The 17,159-nt window shown below is 44.7% G+C and overlaps 2 protein-coding genes across 4 annotated transcripts in view; one reads left to right on the top strand and one right to left on the bottom strand.

Annotated features, from left to right (window-relative positions):
- YY1 (YY1 transcription factor) overlaps positions 1-12,020 on the bottom strand; it is a 29,514-nt gene extending 17,494 nt beyond the window's left edge. Inside the window, exons 1-2 of the mRNA XM_054068200.1 lie at positions 11,102-12,020; positions 1,299-1,461 (exon numbers count right to left, since the gene is read on the bottom strand). Coding sequence (XP_053924175.1) covers positions 1,299-1,461; positions 11,102-11,798 — 860 coding nt within the window. The 5' untranslated portion in view covers positions 11,799-12,020. The remainder of the gene's footprint in view (positions 1-1,298; positions 1,462-11,101) is intronic.
- The window catches only part of DEGS2 (delta 4-desaturase, sphingolipid 2), a 39,206-nt gene continuing 25,903 nt past the window's right edge, over positions 3,857-17,159 (top strand). For 2 of the 3 annotated variants that reach the window (XR_008450066.1, XM_054068201.1), the window contains exons 1-3: positions 3,857-10,476; positions 11,139-11,216; positions 12,414-12,493. The gene's annotated coding sequence lies outside the window, so the exon portion shown is untranslated. Of the gene's footprint in view, positions 10,477-11,138; positions 11,217-12,413; positions 12,494-12,561; positions 16,769-17,159 lie in introns of those variants that run through there. The other variant, XR_008450065.1, reaches the window with a different exon arrangement.

Below are 17,159 nucleotides of genomic sequence, written 5' to 3'. Positions count from 1 at the left end.
ACAAGCTTGTAAAAAGCAGCAAGATCAAACAGGTGAAATGAGGAAATGCACAAGCTGGACAACAGGGTCTACTAACCAAGAAGCTGGACCAGAACTTGTCATAACAGTCACTGTCATCTAGCAACTAGCTGGAAAACCCAGTGATAAAAATAAAAAGTTCAATCTTCTTTCTCCCTCTACTAGCTGAGCCAGGAAGTTACAAGTCTCAGCATCTGACCCTCCACCTGCTATAAGTGCCAGAATTGCGCACTAGAGCTCTGAAGAACACCCAGCTGGTAACAAAATGAAAATTACTACAGTTTCATACATATGTTTTGCTTTCAACTTGAGAAAAAAAACTGATTATAACAGCTGCAGGAAGCTAACAGTTGTGTTCACATATTTGGAGACACCAGCCTTAACGCTGCCCATGCATTGAGTGAAGGATTACAGCTTCAGTAACTATAAGCACGGCACACAAAAAAGGGGACCAAGAAAACGCGGAAAAGGCAACCCTAAAGTCACAGCTTCCTGGTGCCAAAGTGACTTCTCTGGTGACCACCGGCTGCCCTCTGGTGGCCACTGGCTCCCCAGAGCGCAGGGTACCGGCGCTCTGAGAAGGGCTGGTGGCAGAGACACAGGACACTTCCAGTACTCCCCAGAACAAAGAAACTTATGGCACCTCACCGCTGGTCGAAAGTAAAAAGTCACCTTGTAACTCAGGTCAATGCATTGATATGTAAACAAGTCACAATTCTGATTCACTAGAAGAAAACCCCAGCAGTACAGTTACCAATTGTGAAACTGCAATTATCAGCATCACTTGAAAGTACATCACTTGAAAGTACAAGTCTCCATTAAAAAGAAATGTAAGACCTAGAGCTCAAGAAGTAAGAAGCGGGTGAAAAAGAACAGTAAGCAGCTTTACAAACTAAATATTGTAGTTAGACTTTCTTGTACCGAACAACCTGAACACAGCATTTTACTTATGAGATTGTTTGGCCCCAAAGGATCTAAGACTATTCACACGAAGGATACATTCTGTCATGACAAAGATGCAGCTTATCAACGTATTTAGGTCCTGTCTTACCCAACAAGAACTAAAAACCAGAAGTCATAGAAGTCACTGCGGAATATAAAACCCAGTTACTTTAACACGGTATCAGCTACTCTGTTCTGAATTAAGTCTCTTGTTTCAGAAGATGATTAAATGGCACAATAAGCCATACTATGTCTACCATTTATTTGTCTAACATTTTCATAATTAAAGCACTAAAAAGAAAACCATCTGAGTTTGAAGATCCTTTCTTCCTACTTACCTAGCAAATTCAGCCAGTTGTTTAGGGTCTGAGAGGTCAATACCAGGGATTCCACCAGGAGGAAGTTTCTTCCCTGTCATGTACTCTGAGTAATCTGGAGGAGAATTCTCCCCAATGATCTGTTCTTCCACCACTGTTTCATGGTCAATATCTTTTTTGTCATCTGAAATACACAAAACACTGAATTCAATACATACTGAAGATAAAAATGCCATATAAGTTATTAGGCTGCATCTCAATACCAATTCACTACTGTTGCACGCTTAAAAGAATACACTGCGCTTCCAGATTTCCATGCTAATTGTAAACAGCAAAAAGGCATTCAAACAGTTACAGAAAGAAGAACACAACAAAGAACACAGTGAGCAAGAAACAAAAAGCAGAAGTTGTGTATTTACTTAAACACAAACAAATAAGGAAGTAAGTAGAACAATCCTATGAATAGTGGCTGCATTTGAAAGATAGTGCAATTTTCCCAAAACAATGCTTAAAATATTTAATTCCCTTAACCTCTTTAAGACCAGCCACCACCATACCCACTTTGGATCTCATCAGCAGCCAGCAACCAAGCAAGCCTGTCAGAGGAGGATGTTAGACTACTGAGTCTTACTTCAGAGTCTTCAGACCTCCTTGACCTTCAACAGACGTGTCAACGAGAGGCATGAAAATTCAAAATAACTGTTCATGTGCTTCAGCACCTGCCCGTAATCTTAGTTTTTTTCAACACTTGCAGACAGGTCTGAAAGAAAGCTTCTCCATTCCAAGGGGGTTCTTCCTTCCCTAGCTAAGGCCAGCCTAAGCTCTTTCACACTCTGCTATGTAAACAGCAGATAGGGATCACTCAGATCTTTGATCTGTAAGCCAGTTAAGATACTGCTACTTTGTGCATCCTATGGATTTGTGCTCAAGGACAGAAGTGAAATCAGGTGGAAGACATGTTGTTACTGTCTACTCACATTCAGAGCTTAGAATACCCCTAGACATAATGTTTTCTCTCTTCTCCTGCTCTTTTGTAACAGAAACTAGAGACGCACAAAGAAAACGAAGAACGGAAACTTCCACCTATGTTCCTCACTGCAGTGCTCACACCAGCAGGAAGACAGACACTGCACTGTTTTCCACTGTCAAATACATCTAGGACAATAGGTGTGTTAATGGCTGTAACTACTTGGCTAAAACATTAATAAACTTGCTACTGTACTACTACTCCTACTCTGTGTATGGGGAGCAGATTCTGCAAATACTTTATACACAAGAGGCTTTACAAAAATAACAGGAAGTTTTATTTTACAGTTTTATTCCTTATTCTTAAGGAACAGAACTACAATGTGGTAGGACAGAAATCGCATTTCCCCAATTTTTATTTCTTTTTCAAAGTGAAAACAGGGCAGCAAACAAATGAGGCAATGTTTTTCCTAAAGAGAAACACAAGAAAAAGCATTACTCATTACTCAGCAACTCAGGTTAGGAAAAAAAAGTTTAAAGACATATGCAAAAAGAAATACACTAAGGACAAATTTCTATTCAGTTTGTAATGCCTGCTTTTAATGTTTGCCACTGAGCTATTTCTAGAAATGTTACTGCTAGTTTGGGGTTTAATCTGATCTACCAGATCAAATGGCAGTTCATGTATATGTTCCATGGTGAAAGAGGAAAACAGACTCTAGTACTGCAAAGACAGAAGCATTAATAAGAAAATACTATCTGCAGCATTAAAATGAAAATAAAATACAAAATTGACTATTTGGACTTTTTTTAAATTCTAATCTAGTTTTCCACTCACCACATTACATTTCCAGTATTTACTACTGCTTTTAAAAAAGCAACTGAATTTACCTTAAACAAGGACTATAAGGTAAGCTTCACAGCACATGCAGGACTTACAAATTCAAGTCAATACACCCTCAGCTTGGCAACAATTTGTTCTTCCAAACAGAAGCTTGCAAAAAGATATTTAGCAACACCTACACAAGCAGAAAGAAGTATTAGGAAGTTCAGAAGAGCACTGAACTTCTGGAAAGCTAAAAGGGCTTCCCTCTCCACGCTGCAGACTAGAATGAGATCACCTGCCTTCCATGGAGCAATTTCAACTGCTACCAAGAACTTTCAGTTTGACCATTCGATGACATTGGTAACAGAAAATTTTTCATTTCCTGACTCAGATCACATGCATGATTCAACATGGAAATTTTGTACACATTCTGTAAGTTCTTCTTTCCTTCCCTAGCGTAAAGGCTTCCTATTCCACAACCTTTTCTTGCCATTTGAGGGCCAAACTGAAAGAAAGTTGGCCTTCAGTCCCTTCCCCAAAACCCGCCAATAGAAATAAATTTCACAGCTATTCAGTTCCACAGGCTGTTTGAATAAACATGAAAAACTAGAATACATTGCTTTGATACAGTAGAAAATTAGAGAAAGTATCTCTTAATATATTGACAATTAAGAGAAAATAAAAACTTTTCTACACCAAAAACTGTATCACTACACCAGTACACACCTGCAGCTTTGTAAATTGATTTAAACCAAAAGAGACTAAAACAACACACAAAACATTTACCTTGAAGTGTTACATCAGGCTAACATCCTTCAAGGCAGAAGACCTGCTTCACACCAAAAAATCACATCTTTTTCAAAAGTAGATTACTTCGGCAGCTTTTTAGTAACCAGACCATCCTGTGACACTGTCAACTCATTGGGAAAACTAAAAAAAATCAACACACACAACTACACACACACTTCTTCAGAAGTATTTTGGAAGAACTTTACCTAAGCCTTCTCTGCACAAATTTACCACAAGTTTACTTGTGGCGCCCTACCAACCTGGAGTAGGCAGCCTAACAACCTGGAGTAGGCAGCTCAAAGTTTGGAGGCTAAAGTCTAAGCCAACTTTCATCCAGGCTGACAAGTTAACCAATATTCTCAGTGCAAACAGGGTAAGTTGACTATTTCATGTTTTCTGCCTTCAAGCAAGTCCCGGTGCCCGCTACATCCGAATCAGTTACCCCTTTTCCTCTCACAAAGCACCAGAGAATCAAACACACTGCATCCAAAGCAAAGCAAAACACAGACACAACCCTGAATTTCTAATGACACCTCTGCAGAAGTACAATACCAATAAGGCATAGTAATTCCATGCAGTTTATGCCCACGCCAAGCTAATGTGGATGCCACTTATGCAAGCTAAATGCTGACAGAGCCATGGAGCCAGTCAGGAAAAGGTTATTAACTGCTATATATTATGCGATCTGCTTTGTTTCATCCTTTAAAATCACTTGAGAATACAGCAGACTCAAATGAAAGGCATTCTGCTTAAGTGTATATTTAGCACTGTTCTTGTAGGTCTAATGCAGTTTTTTCAAAAGGTATTTGGAACATGATTTTATTCCCATCTTCTGAACTATACTGAAGAACTGAACAAATGTCAATTAGTGCACTACCAATCACTGCAATAGCTGTGTCCGCTATTAATCTACCTTATAAAGCTGAAAAATACCCACTTATTAGAGACACCACAGATACTCCTCAATGTCCTCCTATGCTTAGTTACATCAAGATAAATACTTAATTAGGTTGTTCATGTGCCTGTTCAGTTATACTCAAATAAATCTTCACTTTCAGTGTCCTTCCATCTGCACTGCACTCATGCCCTATATACAGGCAACACATATCTTGAACTGGGGTCACTTCTGAACTTAAAACGAGTATCTCAAACAAACACTTTTTCATCAAGATCAGTGAAAGTTCAACATTTTAGCCAGCTATATGTTTTGACTACCACTTAAAACTTATTTCTACTGATGAAATAGCCAAGAAGTCTTCAAAGTACCAAGCCCAAGTACCAGCTGAAGTAGGAAGAAGCCAGACTACTGGGATAAAACTAGCACCCACAGATTCCTGGTAACAGATTCATGACAAGACATGGTAGAATCTGTTTCCCAAGAGTTTATTGATTACCTTTTGCTCTTATTACTACACTTTTTCCATCTCTTGCACAGACAATCCATCCACCTCACAAACCCATTTTTTGTGCATTTTAGAATAGCAGCTAGCTTCAGCTGACATCTCTGAAACTCCCCAGCTTTAAATGCTAACCCTGTTAACTCTCAAGCCAAGAATCCCTGCCAGTATTTCTGCCTCCGTTATTCTTGATCTCAGCAACTGTACTCCACTTCTAGATCCCTAATTCTCTGAGCCATCCTCCTCTGTCACACAGCAGGGAGAACATATTGTTATTCAATCAGTTTTCCCCTGTGGAAAACAAAGAGTGCAAAAGGGAACTCAGAACATGCACTTAGTAGCAAAGCAACAAGACCTAATCCTGTAGCTTCCTCCCCAAGGTACCAAGTTAAAAGACAATTCTGCTTATCAACTAAACGGATGAACACCATTTAAGCCTAAATTTTCTTTTTATGATCACATGGTTAAACATATTCGTTTTTAGGAACAGTTGAAATGCAATTATATGATAGAGGATGTATTCGGCAACTGTGCAGTCCTGAGGCACTGTGGTAACAGCTTGGTTATTGCTTCCACATTGCAGTCTCCTCAAGCAAATTAGTTCATTGGTCATGTTTGGAAGCAAAGGACCATAATTAACTTGTTAAATAATACAGTTATTTAGAAAACACTTCTGAAAGTTAAATTCCATTTTGCACAGTGCGCCATTTTTTTAACCTAATCAGCTGCTAGGTTACTTTCCCTCTGACGTGGCTTGCACACAGATGGAAAGCAGGTTCTTCTTTCCCTGTGTCACTCATCCCTTATTTCACACCACCGAGACACGAACTGACAAAACTCTGCATACATCAATAGTCATCATCCAACATTCGTGAATTGACACGTTGTGCCAAAGCACTATGACCTTCTGAATCATCAACATTCAAGTGACATGGACCTCCAAGAGAAGGATCCCATATGAAGCCAGAGGATTCTATTTTGAAGGCGGGCCAAGAGGCAACTTAACTGGGAAATTTTAAGTGATGAACATTAATGTATTTCATTTTCAAAACTGAAAATGTATTTAAAACAGCTGCAGGAAAAGGTCTACCTTATCCGCTAAGGGTCACTAGCAAAAATGTCAGGGTAGAGTCAGTGCTTATGGAAACAGATTATCATCTTAATATCTTAAAGGAACCAGATGATCACTTTCTGCCTCCATTATGAAAAAGATTCCAATAAGCAGCTCATTACCTACCTGTCAGTGCCAAGAATATTGCCCAGCCTTGATTCAGGCTCACCACTGAACTAAATGACTATTATGCAAGACAATTGATCAGACAGAAGATAACCTTTTTTCCTCACCCCTGCAACCTAACAAAGTCAGATGAAAACCCATATATTTTTCCAAGACATTATAAGTTTTTTAAAGAGGCTTTGAAGAATCTTCTAGAAACCTAGCATGAACACACCTACTCACCCCTGAGTTTCCAAATACGGGTCCACAGCACAGGCTTCCTGGATTACACCATGCACATAATCCCTGCATCTTTGCCTTTCCCAGGCAGGAACAGAATACTGAAGCAGTTCAATATCTGTGGGCATTGTTATAGTTTGGTTACACTATTTCAGCCCTATGCTTGCAGACTATATCCTAACAGTAACAGTTAAAGTCAATACCTATTTCAGGTTTGAAAGCTTGATAGAGTCAAAAGTAATTATCCAGAAGATAATTATCCAGATGCTGTTACGCTAATCCATTTTTCTCACTCAAGATTAAGCCCCGGCTGCTTAAAATTCCACATTTGGTGGAGACAGCATTTCAGCACCACCTTCCTAAAGGCTCCTGCATTCTAAGAATCAATTTTGCAAGCACAACCTGACAAAGTGATTTCTAATGATCCTTTCCCTCCCCCATCACTACTGTGTATCCAACCTGGAGGCAGTCACTAAAGATGATTCAAGTTCAATCTAGCAACAGCACAAATAAATTACACTTAAAATAAACAAACAAAAACCCTTCCCAGTACAAATTGAGACGTCCCACCTGGAGAGCACCATTAACAATATACAGTTTTCTAAATCTATGATACGATACCCCAATGAAAATAAAGAGGATAGATATTAGATGCAACAGGACTGTAATAAACAGGCTATTCAGCATTTGGCTTTGGGGGGAGGGGGGGGAAATGGAGATCCAACCTGAGTTTCGGTCTTTCTTTGGTGGTGCCACCTTGTCTGTGGTGTGGGGTTCAGTAGAGGGGCAGTGCTGCCCCCCCTCCTCCACCCGCCGGACTGCCTGGGCAGAACCTTCTCGAAAGACACGTGGCAAGACCACCCCAACACGTGATGATGGGGGGGGCGGATGGGCCTTATTGTTCACTGCTTTCCCGCCCAAATGTAACCGGTTTTGAAAGGTATAAAAGAGGAGGGCAGCCTGGACCAGGCGCGCCTCTGGCTGGATACAGCCCTGCCTCAGCCAGACGCCCAGCACTGTATACCCTGCTTTGCTGACTTTATTCCACAATAAAGAGATTTTATACTCTTGGAATTTTAGTTTCCAGTGTGTTTATAGCAAGGACCAAGAATAAAGTATCCATGATATATACCTCTTCAACCTTTTCAGAAAATAGAACGCCTTTGTTCAATTCCTATTTTCACATGTGAAGAAAGGCAAATAATTCCACTCTGAAGATCTGGAAAGCTAATCTGAAACAGAACAAAGCATTCCTGTTTCAAACTAAACACTTTAATTAAAGTCATCACGTGTCCCAAGTTTGATATCACCATAGATACCAAGGTGATAGAAGAAGTTATGGTAAGTCTAAACCGTTGCCAACAACAGTACTGCAATTTCTAAGTAACCATGTAACAAGACAAGGACTGAGTAGTCCTTTAAGCACATTGCTATATATTTCACAGATTATTTCTACACGTTTCAGGAGGTGCTACCAGACACGTTCTACTCATTAAAGCACAAAGATTTATGTTTGACTATATTTGGTACCACCCATGTATACGCTAATAAAGCAGCACTAGTAAACAGTAACAAGTAATTAATTCACATTGTCTTCCCACACTGTGGTGAGCAAAGTGCCCTTGTTCCCAATTCAAATACCCATGAACAGCAATATAGGGTTCATTGTTTTATCTTGATGCATGGGCTTATTTACTATTTGTCTTTTGATAAACTTTTTGCAAAGCATTTACACCAAACAGTCAATTACATCAGTGTGCAAGCGGGCCTTTAATAGTGCCAAAATATAGAGACAAAACTACTACTCTTGTTCAAAATAAAGTGTGCCCAATTCTGCTGGGAAACTTCAGTACAAATACCCTTTTGCAAACCTGTAGTTTGTTCTGGCATCCCATTCCCCACACCACACACCCCCCCTCCAGTTTTGCCTCTTTCGGAATTTTTCTGCCAACTGTTCCTCCCTACAATCTCAGAAAATAGACAATGAAGCTTCAGCATTTGACCACTTCTATAACATTCGGTAAGCTCCGTAAGATGCAAAAAAGCCTAGCCAATAGGTTCAGTAAATCTTCACAGCACTCTTAATTGAGCACGTTATTCCCAAAGGCTGTTTGAAGCTGGGGTGGGGGGGTGGGGGTGTTGGTGTGTTGGTGTGTGCACGCATGCATTCAGGGAAGAGAGATCAGACTAATACTTATTTTTTTTGTCTATATATTTTGTGACTTTGCTTTGGGGGGACTTTTTTTGCATTGGAAGTGAAGTCAGAATAGATATTCTGCATCCCTCTGCATCATGGATATAATTGAGTTGAATTTGCAATGCAATTCAATCTCCAGTAAATTTCTAGTGGATATCACTCCCACTGAGCTTGCACGGTCATGCTCATGAAGAACAAAACCACTGAAATCAATAGGCCTACCCTGATGTAAAAGTTGTGCATGCAGGAGGGGAATCAACCATATTGATTATACACATGCTTCACTTCAGTCAAGTAATAATCAGCATGCAGAAGCTCTAAGGAAGCATCCTACCCAGAGCAAATGCGCGCTAGAAATCTGACAACTGATCTCAGTGAGGCCCTGCATCCTGCTAGCTCATGAGTCATACATCCACTTGCATTCGGCTCTTAGGCAGCCTCCACAAAGCAGAATTAGTATTAGTTCTCATTATCTTTTTTCTTTCTTGGATTATCAATTCTAAGAAAAAAAACCCAGCAGGTGGATACACAGAATAAGACACAGAAGCATAGAGAACCTCAGTCAGTATTCAGGAAATTATTAAATGAAAGTTCTTTTCCATTCACCAAGAAGCAGGTCACTTTGATCAGACTCATTAGGCTGTCAACTGACACTTCACCAGAAGCATCATACACTTTGTCAGACTTGCTAAGTAATCACCTATATTTGAAAAGCAAGTAAAAATCAGAATCACCTTCCTTTCCATATTTTCAGACAACTGAATTCAGCCACCCAATACGCTTTTCCTTCAACACCACCCTGTCTAACAGCTATTGGTCACTCACAAACTCACAGAGAGCAAGCATTTTAGACTACATCAGAAGCTTAAAGAGTATCTCTGTCTTTCTGGAGTCTTTAAGGATTCAAGGGAGCACAAAAAACACGATAAGCAAGATAGATTACCAACCTACCATCCAAAGACCACATACTCATTTAAATATTACACCAAAAAATACTATTTGACTTTTTTTTTACATTTATATAACTTCAGCAGAGAGCTCTGACTACAGCGCCTAGCTACCAGCAATACATTGTAAAAGACAGCCACTCTTGCTAAAGAAGAAACCCAATGCGCCACAGGGAACGTTTTCCTACTGCCTTTTAAAAAGACTCTTCACACACACACACAATATTTTGAAGGAAAGGATCAGAAAATCGTGGCAGATAAAAAAAAGCGGGAAGGGCAGGCGCATGTCAGGTTTATTTCGAGCCCTGCAGATACTAAACACCTCCACCAGATTTTATTCCCTTTGAGAGACGCTCCCAAGAACTCCCAACTCCTCAAACCCCGCGGCCCTCCCGCGGCCCCCCTTCACCCATCTAAAGCCTGAGGAGAAGCGGGGCGGTCAGGCGGCCCCCGAGCCGCCCCCCTCGGCTCCCAACAAGGGGCTTCGCCGCAGGGCCCGCTCGCTTGTGGCCGCCCCCTCCGCGGGGGCGAAGAGGCGCTTCCCCCCGGCCGGCACCGCCCCACCCACCGCCCGCCCGGCCGCCGCGAAGGGCCGGGCCCCACCGGCCGAGCTCGGAGACGGTATTTGGGGGCGAGTGGCCGTCCCGGGGCCGCCGGGGCGGGGGGGTCTGGTCCCCGCACAGAGAACGGGCGCGCCCCACGCGTCAAAATGCGGCGGAGCGGGGCGGGAGCGGAGCCGGGGAACGGGGGAGAAGGAGGATAGAGAGGGGGAGACAGGCGGGAGTGGGAAGGACGAGGGGCAGGCGTGTGGAGCGAACGAGCGGCCGGGAGCGGCGGGGCGGGGACGGGGGGGGAGAAGCGAGGAGGCTGGGTTCGCCCCGCACCCTGCGCCCGCCCGCACACCCCGCCTCCCCCTGCTGCAGAAACTACGCCATTGCGGCCTAGTCCTAGAGCCAGCGGCGCGCTGCCGCCCTCCCTCCCGCACCCCCCTCGGCCGCCGCCATCTTGGCGGCCGCCGCCATCTTTCCTTCCCCCCGCCGGAGCCGGGCAGGAGCCGCGGCGGCAGCAGCGCAGACCCCGCCATCTTTTCGGGGAGCCGCCATACTTGCCCTGGCGATGAACATGGCGGCGCCCATCGCACACATCAAAACATGGCCTCCCTTCAAAACAAAACCGTCCGAGCCCTGCCGGGCGGCCGCTAGCGCGGCCCGGGGCGAGGGGAGGGAGGGGTCCGGCGCGCACTTACCCGAGGCCCACATGGTGACCGAGAACTCCCCCTCCAGGGTCTTGATCTGCACCTGCTTCTGCTCCCATTTCCTGCCGCCGCCGCCCTCGGCCCCGCCGCCGCCTCCCCCGCTCAGGTAACTCTTCTTGCTGCTCTTCTTGCCGCTGCCGCCCTTCTTCACGCGGCCCCCGCCGCCGGCCGAGGAGGAGCCGCCGCCGCCGCTCTTGCTGCCGGCGGCCGCCACGGTGACCAGGGTCTGCTCGATGTACTCGTCCTCCCCGGCGGGGGCCGGTACCGGGATGAGGATCTGGTCCTCGAAGCCGTCGTCGGCCCGCAGTCCGTCCGAGTCGTCTCCCCCTACCACCTCCTCGCGGGTCTGCACCAGGATCACCTCTTGGTGGTGGTGGTGCAGGTGGAGCTGGCCCCCGCCGCCGCCGGCCGCCCCGCCGCCCGCCCCGCTCGGGTCGCCGTCTGAGACCAGCGGCTGCAGCGCGATCATGGGCTGGTGGTGGTGGTAGTGGTGGGGCGGGTGGTGCGGCCCACACTCCTCGCAGCACTCGTCCTCGTCCTCCTCTTCCTCGTCCTCCTCGCCGCCTACCACGGTGGTCTCGATGGTCTCCACCGGGATGGTCTCCACCTCGATCTCGTGCAGCTCCACAATCTCGGCCGGCATCTCCGAGCCGTCCGTGGCGATGTACAGGGTGTCTCCCGAGGCCATGGCGGGGGGCGGGGACGGGAACACACCGAGCTCCGCGGGCGGCGAGAGGGCTCCGCTCCCCTCAGCGGATGGTGGGGCTCGGGCTTCTCTCGCTTCTCCTCCTCCTCCCCCCTTCCACACAAACACCAGCTCCTCGCAGCCAGCGAGAGGGAGGCAGCCAGCCGCCAAATCCCGGCTACGCTCCCTCGCGAGACTTCCGCGGCTGCCGCCGAGACGGACCCCAGCCCCGGGAGGCCGCTGCCGCGGGGATCCGCCCCCCCTCGCCGCCGCCCGCCCAATCGCACCGCCCGCCGCGCCCGGCAGAGCCCGGCGGCCAATGGGGCCGCGCCGTGCCGCGCGGCACCGCCTCCGCCCGCTGCCGTCGCCCAATCGCGGAGCGCTGCGGCTGCCGAGAGCTGAGCCGCCAATGGGCGCGCGGCCGTGGCCCCTCCCTCCTCGCCCCGCCCCGCCCTACCCTCAGCCGGGCCCCGGGGCGCCAGCAGGGGGCGCGCTCCCGCCCCGGCCTTTAGCTCGGCTCGCGGGCGGCTCGGGCGGGTTCTGCTTTTACACGGCGCCCTGGCGGGATGGGGCGGTGCGGACGTGCTGCTGAACCGCGATCGGTGCTTGCTCCTCTAGGTTCTTCGAGGATTGGTTCCATCGACCCTTCCCAGGCGCGGAGGTGAGGCTGAGGAACCCGCATGGAGGGCTTGCTGCAGGTCGGTAGTTCCTAGGGACCTCCTTTCTACCCTGTTTAAAAACGGGTGCGATGTTTTCCTCTTTTTAGTCCCCGCAGGCTTCGCCGTACTGCCATGACTTTTTGAATATCGTGGAGAGTGGCTTGGCAACTGCATCAGCCCATTCCTTCGGGACTTGGGGATGCATCTCATCCAGCCCCATAGACTTTTGTATGTTTAGGCTCCTCGGGTGGTCACAAGCTTGTTTCTCTCTTACAGTAGGAGGGATTTTGCTCCTCCTGTCCCTGTCTTAGGTTCCGTCCACTTGAGAGGTAGTCAGGGAAGATGGAGGTAGAAGAGTTGTTGAATATCTCAGCTGCCTCATCTGTTGATATGAGGTCCCATTCTTGCTCATCGGGGCTACGCTGTCTTTGACCTCCCTTTTCTGGCTGAAATACCTGCAGAAGAGGCTTGTTATTTTTTGCATCCCTTGCCAAGTTCAGCTCCAGCTGCGCCTTGGCCTTCCTGATTCCCTCCCTACCCAATCGGGGCAGTGTCCCTGTGCTCTTTCCAGGATACCTGTCCCTGCTTCCACTGCCTGTACATTTCTGTCTTGCTCTTTGGTTTCACTGCTGTGTCTCGACTCATCTATGCTGGTCTCTTATTTTCCTTTACCGGTTTCTTTTAAGTGGAGATCAAGAGCTTATGTGTGCTCTATGGAAAACATCCCTACAGATCTGCTAGCTCTGTTCTGCTCCCTTGTCTCTGAAGGCAGTTTCGCAGAGGGTCTTGCAGACTGACTCCTTGAAGATCTGGAAGTTTGCTTTTCTAAAATTCAGGGTCCTGACATCACTCTTTACCTGACTTATATCCCTCAGGACTGCAAACTCCAATCGGTGCATGATCACTGCAACACAGGTTACCTCCTATCTTGATGTCATTGATGAGCTTACTTGTGTTGGTGACCATCGGGACCAGTATCACATGCCCTCTGGTAGGGCTATTACTTGACTTAAGAATTTATCTTCAATGTATACCAGAAATCTCCTGGATTGCTTACAGCTCGCTGTGCTATTTTTCTAGCAGATGTCGGGAACGAGAGCCTGCAAGTGCAAGGCCTCCTATAGCTGGAGTAAGAGGACTTCATCAATAGGCTCCCATTGATTGGGCAGCCTGTGGGATACACCAACCACAAGGTTCCCTTTGTTGCCTCAGTCTCTGATTCTGGCCCACAAGCTTTCAACGTGCTTGTGGCTATTCATCAGAGAGAGATAAAGAGCTGTTTCTCATTTCATACTACAGAACTAATTGTTCTGGTCATTATCTCAGCTGCATCAAGCCAAAACTAGGTAACTGATTTAGTAATTGCCAAATACCAAATTACTTGGTGAATACAAAAGTCTATTATATTTTAAGAAAAAGAAGGTCACAGAAAATAAGTTAATCTTTCAGAAAATAAGAAAGAATCAGCAAAGAAAGAATGAACAAGGGGACCAACCCTTGTTTTCTAAATCTTGGGTTTTTCTTTTAGTCCTATTCCTGCTCCCTTCAGCTTACATTAAAGTGAGAAAGAGGAAGAAATTTGAAGTGAAATTTGTGAAACAAGCGAGCTTTTCACAGCCCTCATCTACTGCCTTCTCTCTTGCCTCTGCTGGAGTCAACGCACTCTTACCTCAATTTGTTTCGCCCAGCCTTTCAAATTCACTGATTTGGAAACGTCTGATACCCTATTCTTCCTTCCCATTCTCATGCAAACTATTTGTTTAATATTTGAGAAGCAAGATTAGCCCTCATGTTGTAAGTCAACACCAGTCACTAAACTGATAATAGTGACGTGTCTAGTTAAATATATGATGTGAAACACTTCTAAGATACTTTTGTTCTTGTGTAAAGAAGAGCAGATATAGTGTTACTTACTGGAGGAAAAGAAAATCAATAGTTAATAATACAGGGTTTTCTTCTTAACACCTATTAAAGACTTAGCTAAGACTGATGAGTAAGTTCTAGCAATTCAAGATATCAGGTCTTCCTTGTTATCTTCATCTAGAATGGCTTATTAGTCAATTAAAACAGAATTGAAGAAAAAAGAAAGCAACAAAACTTAGAAGAAATCTATGCTAGGATTTACAAAGCCATTAAAGTAATCACCCAAGAAAAATGTTAACTAGCTGTGCCATTGTTTTCCTAGAGTCCTTCCCCTAGCTCTTTGCAGTTCTGCAGGAAGTGTGGTTTTAACTTTACCTTGGTACTCCTTCATAATTTAGCCTCATAATCTCCAGCTGATGTAACATAGTTACTGCCATGTCTGTCCTTTAAGGCCCACCACCTTCTGCAACGAATGTTGTTGTCCTCTCTTCTCAGATTGCTGATCAAACATGAGGGGAAATCCCTGATCCCAATTAGTGTATGGATTCCTCCAAAACGTACATAAAAGTTCATTATGACCATAAGGTTTTGCCTGCCGACCATAACCAGGAACAGTAAACTCTGTGTGCACTTCTTTTCTCTGTTTCTTTTTTCTGGCACTTTTAATAATTGTGTTATTTGCTCTACTACACACTACTTCAGATTCCCCTCTTAAATACAACAGCTAACAAAGCTACACCAATTAATGCGTTTAGATTTATAGTGCTCTCCCTCCGTTTGTCATCTGCTTGTGTCCTTGAGACTGAGCACAGTGGGGAAGGATTTTCTCTCATCTGTTATCTTGTAGAGGGAGAGAGGCAGGGTGTGCACTACCACCATTCCAAGCTGATTCCTAACTTATGGTCGCTCATCACCCCAGCCTCCTTAAATGTGTGTTGCTGTAAGGACAAGATCATACAATTTGCTGGTTTTACTGTGTGAAAGGACACATGAATCAATGGGCCTAATCCTTGCTCCAGAAACAATTAACCATTTAATTGTGAATGGAAAATGCAAATAAATATTGACTTGTAAAGCTGACCATCAAACATGAATGTTTTGTCTTCTATTCCTGATGAATATCATGGCTGAGAATATGAAACTACCCTTCCAAAAACCCTGAGCCTTTACAAAGCAGTCATATTGAACCTATTAACATGGGATGCATGTGGACATCTGAATGGGCTGTATCTTGCGAAGTATAGACAACAGAAGAAGCAGAAACTTCTGGGGAATAATACATATTAGTTGAGCCAGCATGATATGATTTCACACCTGCCAGCACAGGCAGTATATATGAATGCATGTCCTAACTGCTCATACTGCTCCCTGGAATTAGGAAGCAAATCTGCAGCTCTTATTCATGCCTATTGTCTTACAAATAGCGGGACTCCTTAGCCCTACTCCTGCATATGCATGGACTTGGATTACAGAAGCCAGACCTGATGCTGGCAAGGGCTGAGCTTTCAGTTTCCCTCAGTCACCAAGTATTGATTAGATCCCAGTAGCACTAGGAAAGAAGTACCCCTAGAGTTAATATTACATTTTAAGTGAAAAATAATCCTGGATTGAAATTAATGAGGCTGAACAATAAAAAAATGTTTAAACAAGTTGTATAAATTGCTGCAGTCTCAGTGAAAGGCCAAGGGCAGGTGTTTTTTTCTTAAACCAACTTAGTTTGTTTCTACAAGACAATAGATATTGTGACTCAATTTTCCCTAAGAGTTTGCTAAAATATGAGTATAAATACTCATACCCCTTGGGCATAAGCAAAGCTGATCAGTATCTTTTCTAGTGTGCTTATATTAGAAGGATTTGTAACTCAGACTCATCAGAGGAAAGATTGTAATTTTACTTTTGTTTTTATAGTCACATCTTGGGCCATTGTGGAGAGAATGCATATCTTGCTGTAGTATAAATACTGAGTAAAAATATTTCTCCAAAGCAAAAACAGAGACTGTATGACATATCAAATTGTGTTAAATTCCAAAGATTATAAAATTTGTTCTGCAACTGTTCCCTCAGCACATCTACCCATATGCACGTATAGACACAGCTATCTATTTTCAAGTGGTGTCTTTTTCCGCTACTCAAAGCTCAGTCTCTGACTTCAAGGGGCTGAACAAAGTGCCCCTCTTGACCCCATGTCACTCCTATTGTCAGAAGTTACCTCAGCAGCACTGAAATAAATCAGGTTTTAAGTATGTCCCGTTGAAACCTGAGTACTGGGAAACAGGTTTGGAAAAGCAGGTCTGCTGGGCTTAGTTGTGGTCTAGGAAGCGTTGTGTCCTTGTTTGAGCCAGTGATGTACAGTAGTGTAGGATTTGAGAGAAGAGATCCATCTACACTTAGAGGGATAGGAGAGAAATCCCAGTTTAATCTGATGCCTTTCTTCAGAGGACCCACGTTTCCTCATAATCCTGATACTCTTTGTCAAAAGTTTCTTGTATTTGGATAAGCAATTACACGTTGCTATGTCCTGCATTTAAAATTTTTGCTGTGGAAGGGAGGTCTAGTTAATGCACTCCATTGGGGTATTTGGACTGCTAGGCTAGTAAAACTGTTCCTGAAATGCCAAGATTGCAGGGAGGATAGCAGACTGTACATGGGATGAGCACTTATGGTCATAAACAGCAAATATGTCTTGTGATAGAAAGCAACTGCAAATCCTCTGAACAGCATGGAACACCCTGCAATAAATGACTTTCCAGAAAGACTGTGATTCTCTGAAAAAGCTAAGATTGTGAAGCAGAAGAGTGAAAATGTAACACACACACAAAAAAAAACAAACCAAAAAAAAAAA

Source organism: Cuculus canorus, chromosome 5, assembly GCF_017976375.1.
Source record: "Cuculus canorus isolate bCucCan1 chromosome 5, bCucCan1.pri, whole genome shotgun sequence".
Taxonomy (NCBI): Eukaryota; Metazoa; Chordata; class Aves; order Cuculiformes; family Cuculidae; genus Cuculus; species Cuculus canorus.
Note: the sequence above shows the minus strand (reverse complement) of the source record. Positions and strands in the feature narration are given on the sequence as shown.